The following is a 12,853-nucleotide window of genomic DNA, read 5'->3' as shown; positions in this document are numbered from 1 at the left end:
TTATTTACTTCTACTTTAAGCACATTTTGCTAATAATGATTTTGCACTTCTACATAAGTCAGATTTTAAATGCACTCCTTTAACTTGTCTTAGGTATTTGGAGTATTTTACATTGTTGTTTTGGCACTTTTAATTAAGTAAAGGATCTGTGTACGTCTCCACCACTACAGAAATAAGGATCTGAGATGCTGAGTGAGGACACACCTGCATACAGGTGATCAGAAACCTGGATACTGTTATGATCATGTACGCAACGGTGCATGTAAACAAATTAACTGATCTGCTATCAGAGGCTGCAAATCATTTTTGGAACCCTGTGTGATCAAACATTGGCCGTACATGTTTAACTGTGTGCTACTTCAGTGAGTTCACTGGAGTTTGGACACATTTCATCAGTCTGAGTTACAGATAAACAAGGCAGACTTTGACCGCAGCCTGTTAAAATCCAGACTGACAGCTAAGCCTGAGCCCATCTACAGTGCGATCCCAGGTAAGAAGAATAAAGAGAGTGGAAAAATAATGAGATTTTAATGCACTTTGTCTGTAATCTATCTTCATTTTCAGACAGTGCTAGTCAGTTACACTCTGTCAGGGCAGGTGGTCTGAGTTAAGAGACCATGTGAAACAACTGCAGTGGTCAATGAGCTGTGTGCGCATCACATGGTAAGCATACAGCTGACAATTAGTGAACCGTGGGAAGGCTCTGAGATGTGCTGCAGTAACACCACCCTGTGACTAATCCCATATACCTGAATCAGCTATTTCTGGTAATAAGGCTGGGTTCACTGATGGTTTATATTTCCACTGAAACACTCTTTTCAGCTCAGGGGGTAAAGAAAAACCAAGTCTGCTTTCGAGGCAGAATTTTCAGCTGCATGTATGATGGCTGCTGCTTTGTTAAAGGCTTTTGCACATGTGCACTGTATGTAGACACACAGGATCTGCTGCTGTAGTGCAGGAGTTAATGAATCGAGACGTGTGAATCAGTAACAAAGTATTAGGACTTAGTCATGGTGACTGTTTCCAGTTCCAAAGGAGTCTACACCTGAACACCTCACACACTTCTCTGTCACCATCTGTCCTCCGTCAGGTCTGCAGAGCTGAACCATGAGCACCTTCGTGACTCTCTCATCAGGGCAGAGGATGCCGGTGGTCGGACTCGGGACGTGGAAGAGCGCTCCAGGACAGGTAGAACTGTAAACCCTTAGGCAGGCTTTGTTTGTTAAGACCAACTCCAGTTCTGGAAACTGTTAAATGATAAAAATGGTGTTTGGACTGTGTGTTCTCAGGTGAAGCAGGCGGTGCTGGCAGCTTTAGACTGTGGCTACAGACACATTGACTGTGCTGCTGCATACAGCAACGAGCAGGAGGTGGGAGAGGCTCTGGCTCTCAGGGTCGGGCCCAGGAAGGTAACAAACTGTTCCGCCTGAATTAAACATTGATTTGACAGTTCATTCTTGACCTTGGAAACAGCAGTCAATAAAACAACCTCAACTCAAGATCCGCTCGCTCTTCATCAGCACATGGAGTTTGATCAGTGAACTGCAGAGGTTCAAACTTTCTTTTGAGCATTTTTAAGACTTCCTGTCAATGCTGGACAGACAAAGTTGAGCTCGACAGCTCAATCCTGACACTGAAGACAGCAGTTTACAAAACAAGGTGCACTGACTTGCTTGAAAGTGTCCAGAAGAATCAAAGGTGTGAACATCTTCACTGACATGACAGCTGAGTTAACTTATTTGCTGATGAAGCCCACAGTTTATGGTTGAAAGCTCTAGAGCACAGGGCTCCTGTGGGCTTCGGGGTTAAGTTGCTTGATCTGCAACATCCACAGTTCGAGGAGACCTTCTGTTGCATCTCTTTCCTTTATTTCCTCTCTTTTCTAGACTGGCGCTATCAAATAAAAGCAAAAACAATGTCAGCATCAGTCAGATATTTTGTTTCTAAGACACGCTTAACGTTTGGTTTGGAAACTGGAGTGAGGTTAGTGTTGGGTGTTGGATTAACAAAGGGGGTCAACTCAATGGTTTGTACACTCATTGTCCGTTCACCTCCAGGCTCTGCGCCGTGACGAGGTGTTTATAACATCCAAACTGTGGAACACCAAACATGAGCCAGAGGATGTTGAGGAAGCGTGCAGGACCAGTCTGGCCCACCTGGGTCTCTCCTATCTGGACCTGTACCTCATGCACTGGCCCATGGCATTTCAGTGAGCAGCTGCACACAATGCACTGATTTCTGCCTCCCCACGGTTGTCGCTGTGTGAATCAGTGTGAAATGAAGCAGCTTCTGTGTGTTTTAGGCGGGGGAAGGAGGTGATGCCTCGACGGGCCGATGGAAGTATCTGTTACTCTGACACACACTACAGAGACACTTGGATGGCCATGGAGAGCCTTGTGGACAAAGGTCTGGTCAAAGCTATAGGACTGTCCAACTTCAACGCCAGGCAGATTGATGACATCATCAGCATGGCCAGACACACGCCTGTGGTGAACCAGGTATAATGTGGCTTTGTCATAGGCCAAAATAAATGTACTTAACAAGGGTTTATGGACAATAGTAACTGGTATTAAGACATAAGCTTAAAAAAAAATGTTTAAATTGTGCATCTCATTGTGCCACAGGTGGAATGTCATCCTTATTTGTCTCAAGCAGATCTCCTGACTCACTGTGGGTCAGTGTAATTGGCAGTTTAACACATTATCAAAAGCTTATTTATTTTCTTTGAGATCAGTTCTATCAAATATTGTTCCCACTGTGTCAGTAACAGTGCATTTACCTCTGCATCAGGTCAGTGGCAGTGTGTGTGACGGCCTACAGTCCTCTGGGCAGCGGGGACAGACCCTGGGCCTCTCCGGATGAACCAAGTCTGCTACAGGATCCTCGCCTGGGAGCCATCGCCAAGAGATACCAGAGAACACCTGCCCAGGTTATACTCAGGTAACACACAAAACCTTCCTAAAATACAGAGAAGCTTGCAGGTTCAGGTGTGCAGTCAGTCAAGTGATACTCACCATCAGAGCAAACCCTGACCTCTTTGACCGCTGCTTAAATCCTTGGCGTCTTTTCGGCAGGTGGCACGTGCAGAGGGGTGTCGTGTGCATCCCTAAAAGCGTGACGCCCTCCAGGATCCAGCAGAACTTGCAGGTGTTTGACTTTAACCTGTCAGAAGAGGACATGAAGCTGATTGAATCTTTCCACCGCAACGAGCGCTTCATCGTCCCGTCAGTGGAGGTGAGTCACTGATCCCATGACACCACGGTGGATTTTAACAGGACGACCTTCCCGAGCAGAGCCCATGCAACAGCGGTGACTTCTGTTTATATGCGTACAGCAGCCATCTCAATCCAAAATTAACTGCTGTAGACTCACTGATGACACCACATGGCTGAACCATCAGCCGGTTTTAGATTTCCATGAATGTCTGCAGGCGATAATCTTTCTTGGAGAGTCAGACTTTATTAATTTGGGTCAAACATCCCGACTCATGTGGTTTTCTATATTGTACACAAACACTCATACATCACTAATGTGTCATTTTTTTCTTTTTCTTTTTTCTTACAGAGGGATGGCAAGAGAGTGTGGAGAGATGCAGAACATCCACATTTCCCCTTCCATGATCCTTATTAAGTCTACACACAGGGAGTGTATTATTTAAAGGTCATCGTCACAAATGCTGCAGAACACAAACTTCTACATTTAATTCAAATATAATCAAAATTTATTTCCCTTTGTTCTTTAGGATGAATTGCTCCAATGTTTAGCTGACATAATGTCAAGAAAATTGCTTAAAACATGTTTTTCCAGCCACATATTTACTGAGATGGCAGTGAATATGTGGCTGCCTTTACTTTCCGTCACTGGCAGAGTGACACCGTGTGGTCAGTGACAGAACTGCCTGTCTGCTCAGTGTTAATAGATTTATTTTTTAATTTTTTTAACTCACATCGTGCCTCTAAGTCTCAGAGTGATGACTCTTTCAAGGGTAAATCACTGAATCACTGCAGCTGCACTGCTCTCAGAGCTTCAACTTTCAATCATGCTGCTCTTCTGAACACAATGAATCATCCTTCTGACTCTTTCAGTATCAGGTACAATGAAATGCATAACTGTGATGAAGACTCTTTCCAATGTCATGTTTCTCTGTATTTCTTGTCTGTCAATCCCCCCCTCCCCCCAAAAAAAGACAATGTTTGCAACACTACAAAAACTCAAATTTTCCTCTATTAAATGGAATCCACCGTGTTAATTTTCTTTAATATCCCTGAAATGCACTTTTACAAATGATACGTACATTAAGATTTCTGAAAGATTCCGACTGACCTGAATCATACAGACTGTACATCAACCCTGTATCAATAAAGTTTCAGACACTGAAAACACTTCCATTTCGTGAGATTTTATTTTCAACAACATAACCTTGACAAATTCGTAATACATTATATGCTACTGTTTATTTAAAAAAAAAAAAGAGGAAGTCATAAGCAATATGTTTTTTCTTTTCTTTCATTTAGTCTAGCATAGAATCCCGTCACTAAAGCCATTCATGTTGGTTGTGATATACTGAGAATGAGGCCACTCAATAACGCCCCCCCCACCCCCACCCCTCCCTCCCCAGTCTGCATCAGTCACTCACCTTCCAGTTCCAACATCCCCTTACCCCCACCCACATCAAAGCCAGGGCAAACCAAGCGGCTACATGCTTTCTCCAAGGGAAGTCATACAAAAAAAGGGAACACATGAAAGAAGCACAAAGTCCTAAAAATGTGGAATCTGGTGAGAATTTGTACAGGTGTGATCCCAGTACTGACCACTGTGGGGCAGTGTACATTTATCCATAAAGGTCATCGTCGTTGTCTTCATTGAACACTGGACCACTGCCAGTTCCTCCTGAGCCATGGCTTGGACCACTGCCGCCTGTAGCACTGGAGGGAAACCTGAAGGAGAAAGAACAGAGTTTTTTTTAATCATTTTTATAGAGGGATTATTATGGCAACTAGTGTTTAGTTAACTTTAGTACTTTGAGGTGTGAAGTAATAAGTAGATCTTCTGTCGTAGAACGGCATCATCAATACAATAAAGCTTTTTACAAACATCTTTTTAACTTGCAGTTTAGGTCTAATGTCTGTGTAGACAAACTTATCCGAAACTGACCAATCATCTCATTCTTAACTCTGGCTGCCAATCAAAACACAGTAACAACTCTGCAGAAAGGGTGACACTCCACTTCTATGGTGTCCTGCCACAAAGCTCAACTAAGCAGCTTCTAACACTGTTAATACAAAAACGTCAGATATATACCTGAAGCTGCCGAAGCCACGGCTCTGCTGCAGTGTCTGAGCAAACATCTCATATTTGCGGATGTCGTTGTCACTGACGGAGCGACGAGCGAATCGCATTGCCTCCTCAAAGTGGTCCTTCCTGATTTCTGGCACAGGATCATCCTCTTCCACCTCCTATGAAAAAAAGATGAGAACGAGAGTGTCGTTAACATGCAAAACGTGAAGCAGGGCAGGGGTGTGCAGATGCTCATCCAGATGTGGAAAAGTAGACAAGAGGACGGAAACGGTGCTGACCATAGCCGATGGGTTGGTCTGCCTCTCCCTCTCTCTGCGGATCTCATTCTCAATGCTCTCTCTGATGGCCAGCTTACATGCCCGCTGGCAGATCTCTGTCAGATCTGCTCCAGAGAAGCCATTGGTCATCTTTGCCAGGAAGTCCAAGTCCACATCCTATCAACAAACAAATTACAAAAAAAGAAATTCTGTCATTATCAGAATCACTACAAGCTCCTGCAGAGGATTTCCATGTTTGATGGAACAAACCTTTTTTTTTTTTTTTTTTTTAAACTTAAGCAACAGAAGCCCTGACACGACAAGCCTGCACACAAACTGTTAAAGATAAACAGATAATAAATAAAAGGCGAGCAGCGGCGAGGTCACCTTGCTGATGGGGCTCTTGCGGAGGTTGGCTTTCAGGATGCTCATCCTGCTCTTCTCGTCGGGCAGGGGGATGTAGATGAGCTGATCCAGACGGCCAGGTCTCAGGATGGCGGGGTCGATGATGTCTGGTCTGTTTGTGGCTCCGATGATGAAGACGTTCTTCTTGCTGGACATTCCGTCCATCTCGGTCAGGATCTGGTTGATGACACGGTCGGCTGCTCCACCGCCGTCTCCCACATTGCCTCCACGGGCCTTGGCTATGGAGTCCAGCTCGTCAAAGAAGAGAACGCACGGGGCTGCTTGACGAGCCTAGAAACATCATGCAGACACACAAAAAAGGTTTTAGGAAACAATGGGAAAATGTGTTCTGTATAGTGGAATTCGCTGTAAACACTGAGGCATGTGCCATTCATCCACTCTGCACCAAACATCTACAGACACCCTAACAACATGTTTACCTTGTCAAAGATCTCTCTGACGTTGGCCTCAGACTCTCCAAACCACATGGTGAGCAGCTCAGGGCCTTTGATGGAGATGAAATTTGCCTGGCACTCGTTGGCGATAGCTTTGGCCAGCAGTGTCTTACCACAACCTGGGGGACCGTAGAACAGCACACCCTTGGATGGGGTCATGCCAAACTTGAGGAACTTGTCTGGGTGCTCCACTGGGTACTGAATTTAAAGAAGAGGAAAAGCACAGTAAGAGACATTCTTATGTTACAGTTTGTGATACATCCATCTCAGACATGATCTTACTTCTAGAGGAGGTTCCTACCTGCACCAACTCCTGCAACTCCCTCTTGACATCATCCAGACCTCCAATGTCCTCCCAGGTGATGTTGGGAACCTCGACAACTGTCTCCCTCAGTGCAGATGGGTTGCTCTGGCTCAGGGCCCACTGCAGGACAGCATTGAGCATTTAAGTGAAGGCTCAGAACACCACTATGAAGCCAACATACCAAAGACCATATTAGAGTTCTTACCTTGAAGTCATCCATAGTGACAGCAAGGGAGTTCATTACTTCAGCATCAATGGTCTCATCCTCAAGGTCGATCAGGTCCATCTTCTTCCTGATGGCCTGCAGGGCAGCCTCAGAGCAGAGAGCAGCCAGATCTGCACCCACATGTCCATGGGTCTCATTGGCAACCTACATAAACGATACAAAGAGCACAATGATACTTTCCTGTCCATTATGCCACATAATACACCTTCATCGAGCATAACCATAAACCCTGCTACTGCACTGGATGCTACACAATCTGGCCCAGAGTGATCACAGTCCTCTATGCAAGATATGAAGGAATATAAACTAAGAGCACCTGATTTGATGGTGTAAGAGCCATTCTACATTACATAACATTCTGTCAGATTCCATATAACAATAGAGAATTAAATGCAATTGTGTAATTTTACTTGTTGTGTGGTGTCACCTGACTGCAAAACAAAACTATCGTGTACACACCTGTTCCAAGTCAACATCGTCAGCCAGTTTCATGTTCTTGGTGTGAATCTGGAGAATCTCCAGTCTGCCAGTGGCATCAGGGATGCCGATGTCCACCTCCCTATCAAAACGCCCTGGAGGTGGTGGAGGTTCAAACACACACTCATTACCAATGAAACAGACACATCAGTACAACTTAAGAGCACAGCCTGGCTCACCAGCGTCTCTGCAATGGTCTGACAGCAGAAGTAACGTTTCAAAATCCTAGATATGAGTTACCAAAGAAAGCGTCTACATTTTCCAAAGCCTCACTATTTGATGATTAAGCAAGTTCCAATTCTAAATCCTTTGTCGAGGCAGTCAGAAACATCCCCTCAGCTAACCTCAAGGCCTTTAAATCTGCACAGTGTTGTGAGAAAGTGACCCACCAGTGACCTCAAACTAAACAGCAGCCAGCAGTTTTAATCAGCAATAGGACAACATGCTTAAGGGAGCCACACATACACCCACAGAGCAGCTTTAGGTTATACAAAGTAAGACAGTAACTTTGGGTCTATTGTAGTGACATTATTTTACTAAAGCACAGCACACCTGCTAATTTGACTCAATCCAATATTTAAGAAGGACTAATATCAGAGGGAAACACGTGATAAAAGCATCACTAATAAAAGATGAGTTAAACATAACCAACGGGAACAATAACAAAATAACAAGACCTGAGCTATTAAAGACACACTTTTCTTCAATAATGTTTGCTCATTGTTGGTTTTACATTTACATCTACAACTACTATAATATTTGCTGCTTTATACAAATACATGCACGAGATGCTTCTTCTAGTTACAGCTAAAACAGATAACTTACCAAATCTCCTGAGGGCTGGGTCAATGCTGTTGGGTCTGTTGGTGGCAGCCATGACGATGACATGAGCTCTCTGTTTCAGGCCGTCCATTAGAGTCAGCAGCTGAGAAACAATGCGCCTCTCCACCTCTCCATGAGTCTAAAAAAACACAACATGCATTACTGATATACAATTTTTAAACTTTTAAAAGAAAAGAAATTAGACATATATAGATTACATTATCTGTGAAAGTCCAAAGTTTTCCAAGGTCTGGAAACAGTAATTTTTCATCTCATCTCAACTTATAAATAGACACTGTAAAGTTATTCAGCTATGCACTTAGTTTTCCTCTCTTCCCACTCACCTTCTCTCTCTTAGGAGCAATTGCATCAAGCTCATCGATAAAGATGATGGCAGGAGCATTCTTCTCTGCTTCCTCGAAGGCCTTTCTCAGGTTACTCTCGCTCTCTCCTGCCAGCTTACTCATGATCTCAGGACCTAAAATGGAGGGCCAACATTTTGTTTTCAGAGGAAAGCACAGCATTCACTATAATCAATTAATGTACAGATCAGAAGATAAGCCCCGTCCCATCTAAAACACTCTTGTAACAGATAACAGTATAACGTGTCTGAGCATCCAGTGCATACAGTACATGCACGGCAATGTGGACCCTTTAATAACGTGCTGCTAATTTCAGATGATTCTGCAGAGATGCATGCTTAAAGAAAAAAAAATCTAAAATGATGCAGAAACTGTATTTTGTTCTTCATAAAGCATCCAAGAAACCATTGATAAGACTCATTTTTATTCTGAATAGTTAAAAAACATAACCATCACCAACTACAAGGCAATGCCGTCAAGGACAGAATTATCATAAAACAGATCCAACCAGGGATAAATGTGTATGGGAGATAAATAAAGATGGGTGTTCATACCATTAATCAGGAAGAAGAAAGCTCCAGTTTCATTGGCTACAGCTCTGGCAATCAAGGTCTTTCCAGTTCCAGGAGGTCCATACAGCAAGATTCCACGTGGGGGCTGAAAAGAGGGGAAAAACATTATTAGCATTTTTTTTTTTTTTTTTATGAGAACTTAATGTAAAAATCCTAAGCATTTTTAAATAAGGGCAGCCTTAATATCTCTACAGGTCGAGTCTGTCGCCTTAATGACGGCATTGTTATACATAAACAAGTCAGTCAAACAAAATGAAGACCAGCAGACATCCATGTTATGAGGTAGTGCGTTTACTTCTTTCTACATTAAACAATGTACTGTACATCAGGCATACTAAACGTGGTGGAACAGCGCCATAGGGGTAGAAGACTCGTAAAGCGACTCAACAGTGTCAGTCACAAGACAATATCTTGCTAAAACTAGTCAATCTTTGCCACTGGTCATTCCTGCATAACTATGGCTGTAGCACAAGCTATGTGTGTTTTAAAACTGAGGATGGGTACATTTTATTTCACAGAAATTCAACTTTATCTTTGAATGAGAGGATTATTCTCTGCATTTCCAAGTAATATTTGCTCACTTGAAATTCTACATTGAAGGCCAAACATGTTTGATTGTTCCTCCTTGCAGATCAAAAGGGTGGCTTACCTTGACTCCTATGGCCTTGAACAGTGCAGGGTGTCTAAGAGGCAGCTCCACCATCTCTTTGATCTGAGCTAACTGCTTCCTCACTCCTCCAATGTCATCATAGCCCACCTCATTCAGGGACTCTTCCTCATCCTGCAAACACAAGGTGTTGAAATTTCAATGTGGTTTATTTTTGGTAAATGTTAACCCATGAACTGTATGTGTACCTGATACCCACCTCTCTCCTGATTGGCTCTCCTTCACAGTGGATGACTGTATCAGGGGCAACAATGCAGTAGGGAGAGGGATCTGTCTCAACCACTTTGAACTCCACGGCACGCATGCCTCCTCTGACCAAGAAAATATCACCTTCACAAGGTAAAAGAAAATGCTAATGTTACTTTAACAGAGCTGCATGTTATGTTCTATATTGAAACAGATTTGATCAACAAGGCAAAACAATGGAAGATGACAATGAAAGATTGCACTTACCTTTGCGGATTGGCCTGTAAGCCTCCAGAAAGTATGGCTTCAGGTAGACCTCGAACAGGTTGCCAGTAATTCCCTCTACTGTGTCATCTATTGGGAGGACGTGGATCCTCTTTCCGTACTTCACATCAGGACATGGCTGAATGCTGAAGGAGATATCAGACTTAACGCCATTTCTTTACTTTTTTTAAGGGCTGAGGAAAAATTGGAGACAAGTGTGTGTTTTTCCCCACCTGATAACATCACCCAGTCGGACCCGCAAATTGTTGCGGACGACCCTGTTCATGCGAACCTTTTCATCGGAACAGGTGTCATCAGACAGAACGATGCACACAGTCTCCCTCCTCTTCTTTCCTTTCATCAGCACTGTGTCTCCACGGAAGAGCTGCAGCTCGTCCATCTTGGTCTGAAAAAATTATTTTGTACATTTGTGTTATTAATATTAAAATGAAAAATAATATCCAACCATCTACTCTATTATGACATAACAGATTTGAGAATTTGTAGAAATATCAGGCATGCATGAAAAAACCTTCTGAAAGTCTACCTGAGAGAGAGACACGACACTGTTGTCCTCATTGATGGATTCATCAACGATCAGTCTGTTGGGTCTGTTCTTCTGTTTCAGAATTGCAGTGGCTAGATCATCATTTTTGGATCTATGATGAGAAACAGATAAAACAAGCTGTTGGTCAAACATAGTGCTTCTTATTGTGCACTTTCAAGGTCTCACACAGGTCCTATAATGACCAAGTTGCTCAAAATAGTTAGCAACTGATCAACAGAAAAATCTATTTAGGAAACCACTAATATCTTATTACTACACTTCAAATTAATATCAGATTTGGTAACTCCATTAAATCTGCACATGTTAAACCAAGTAGTTAAGGTGCTTTGTGACACTGAAACTTCTCAGTTTCTGGTTTAGTTTCTCTGGTATATCTACAGAGATTTGGAAATCACCCTTTCGTTAACTCTTTACCCTCAATAAGTTACTGGGGTCATTTTAAACCAAAGATTAAATAGTGTTTACAGAGAGATGAGGCATATTGAAAACTCAGGCATAAATACTTTTACTACTGGTTGTTTGTGTTTTGTATAGCTAGTTGTAGAACCTATTTTACAGTATTTGTTGTGAACTTTTTTTATGAGCACATCCAGGAATGAGAATGGCAAATTACCTTCTCTTACACACAACACGAGGCATTAGACAATCCTAGAATCGAAGTGTATATATGTTTCTACATAATTAGAATATTTACATATACATACATTACAACAGTTACTAAAAATAGGAGTGCAAACAGGTCGTTGACACAATTCGCCAATCAGTGACTAAACGTCACCTACGGATAATAGGTACAATCGTGAGTGCATTGAAAATACTACCAAAAACCAAACAGTTGTTAACGTTAAGATTCAAATTGCCATAAGTTTCCAGAAAACTCTAAAAGGTTTTGTAGTTTCTCTTTCATGTTGTTAGCATGCTACTGCTAGCTTTTTAGCTAAGTGACTGGCGAGCAAGCGAGCCCAGATGACACAGCAAAAGAATTAGAAAAAAAACTTTGTTAGCTAGCTAGGTTCCTCCACGGAAAGACTATGTTACAACTCTATCGCGACTTCAAATACATTAATGTTGACTACCAACACAAGAATGACTTACAAAGTACTCAGATGATGGACTGTGTTATTTCCCGACTGTTTGGCTAACTGCATAATAGAGCCCAAGTAAATTGTCGATCGTTTAGAATGAATAGCCTAACCCCGTTAGCCTGTTAGCTTAGCTATGTAGAGGCTATAGACAGCTCGCCATGTAGTTAGACGCCTGGATGGCTAACGTTAGCTAGCCTTTTTTCGTATAACCGATACCCCATTACCTATGTCTAAGCCCTTCTCTGATTAGATTTGAATTTATTCGATCTATATTTTGAAGCCAATTCTCACGACAACCGGTGGATGGGCCACCTTGTCGGTGTGATGGTGGATGGCTTTGGCCTTGACACTGTTGCTAAGCTAACGTTAGCATTCACAGACGACAGCAATGACTACGCTTTGTCAAGTCGCTGTCACACAGCTGTCTAACTCCATACCGGTAACTGGCCAAAGACAACCCTGTGGATGACAACAGTTTAACATCTGCCAACAATTCGTCGGGATAATACCCCACTGTCAGTGGATTTTCAATGTTATGTTATCTAACCAACGGCAAAAGTGCGGAGGCTGAAGTAACTGACCCCATTAGCTTCCCTGCTAGCAAACCTGGTAATGCATTAGCAATTGAGCTAACTTTAATAAACTACCGTATTCTAAGCTGACGCTAGCCATTTAAAAAGCATAGCCATTGTTCAGAAAAACGCATTTTAATTGGACTGAATGATATTTGTACTTACTCCCCTCCCGAGGCCATGGTCGTCCACCTGGATTACTATTAATAAATAAAGAAATTCTAGCTAAATGTTTAAGAGGCTTAACCGGTTCACGTTACTCAACGTTCTCTGTGATTTCACACGAAAGAGCAACGGTTCCGTGCTCTTCTTTACTGTTATACTATGAGCAGG

At 42.7% G+C, this 12,853-nt stretch overlaps 2 protein-coding genes across 2 annotated transcripts; one reads left to right on the top strand and one right to left on the bottom strand.

Moving 5' to 3' along the window:
• The first annotated feature begins 1,090 nt into the window (after positions 1-1,090).
• Positions 1,091-4,376, top strand: akr1a1a (aldo-keto reductase family 1, member A1a (aldehyde reductase)). Its single transcript, XM_076730264.1, has 8 exons — positions 1,091-1,188; positions 1,290-1,409; positions 2,058-2,209; positions 2,303-2,498; positions 2,625-2,674; positions 2,791-2,940; positions 3,075-3,234; positions 3,565-4,376. Exons 1-8 carry the CDS (start codon positions 1,108-1,110, stop codon positions 3,628-3,630), a joined length of 975 nt encoding a protein of 324 aa, XP_076586379.1. The 5' UTR covers positions 1,091-1,107; the 3' UTR covers positions 3,631-4,376.
• Positions 4,377-4,383: 7 nt separating this feature from the next.
• On the bottom strand, positions 4,384-12,821 carry vcp (valosin containing protein). Its single transcript, XM_076730263.1, has 17 exons — positions 12,686-12,821; positions 10,843-10,954; positions 10,529-10,701; positions 10,299-10,441; positions 10,045-10,175; positions 9,828-9,959; positions 9,161-9,263; positions 8,589-8,722; positions 8,248-8,383; positions 7,405-7,517; positions 6,925-7,089; positions 6,717-6,839; positions 6,401-6,613; positions 5,943-6,251; positions 5,577-5,732; positions 5,302-5,456; positions 4,384-4,937 (listed from the first exon to the last, which is right to left on the bottom strand). The coding sequence occupies exons 1-17, from the start codon at positions 12,700-12,702 to the stop codon at positions 4,832-4,834; spliced, it is 2,421 nt and encodes an 806-aa protein (XP_076586378.1). The 5' UTR covers positions 12,703-12,821; the 3' UTR covers positions 4,384-4,831.
• Between the last annotated feature and the right edge of the window lie 32 nt (positions 12,822-12,853).

Source organism: Chaetodon auriga, chromosome 5, assembly GCF_051107435.1.
Source record: "Chaetodon auriga isolate fChaAug3 chromosome 5, fChaAug3.hap1, whole genome shotgun sequence".
NCBI lineage: Eukaryota > Metazoa > Chordata > Actinopteri > Chaetodontiformes > Chaetodontidae > Chaetodon > Chaetodon auriga.
This window is presented reverse-complemented; position numbering and strand designations above follow the sequence as displayed.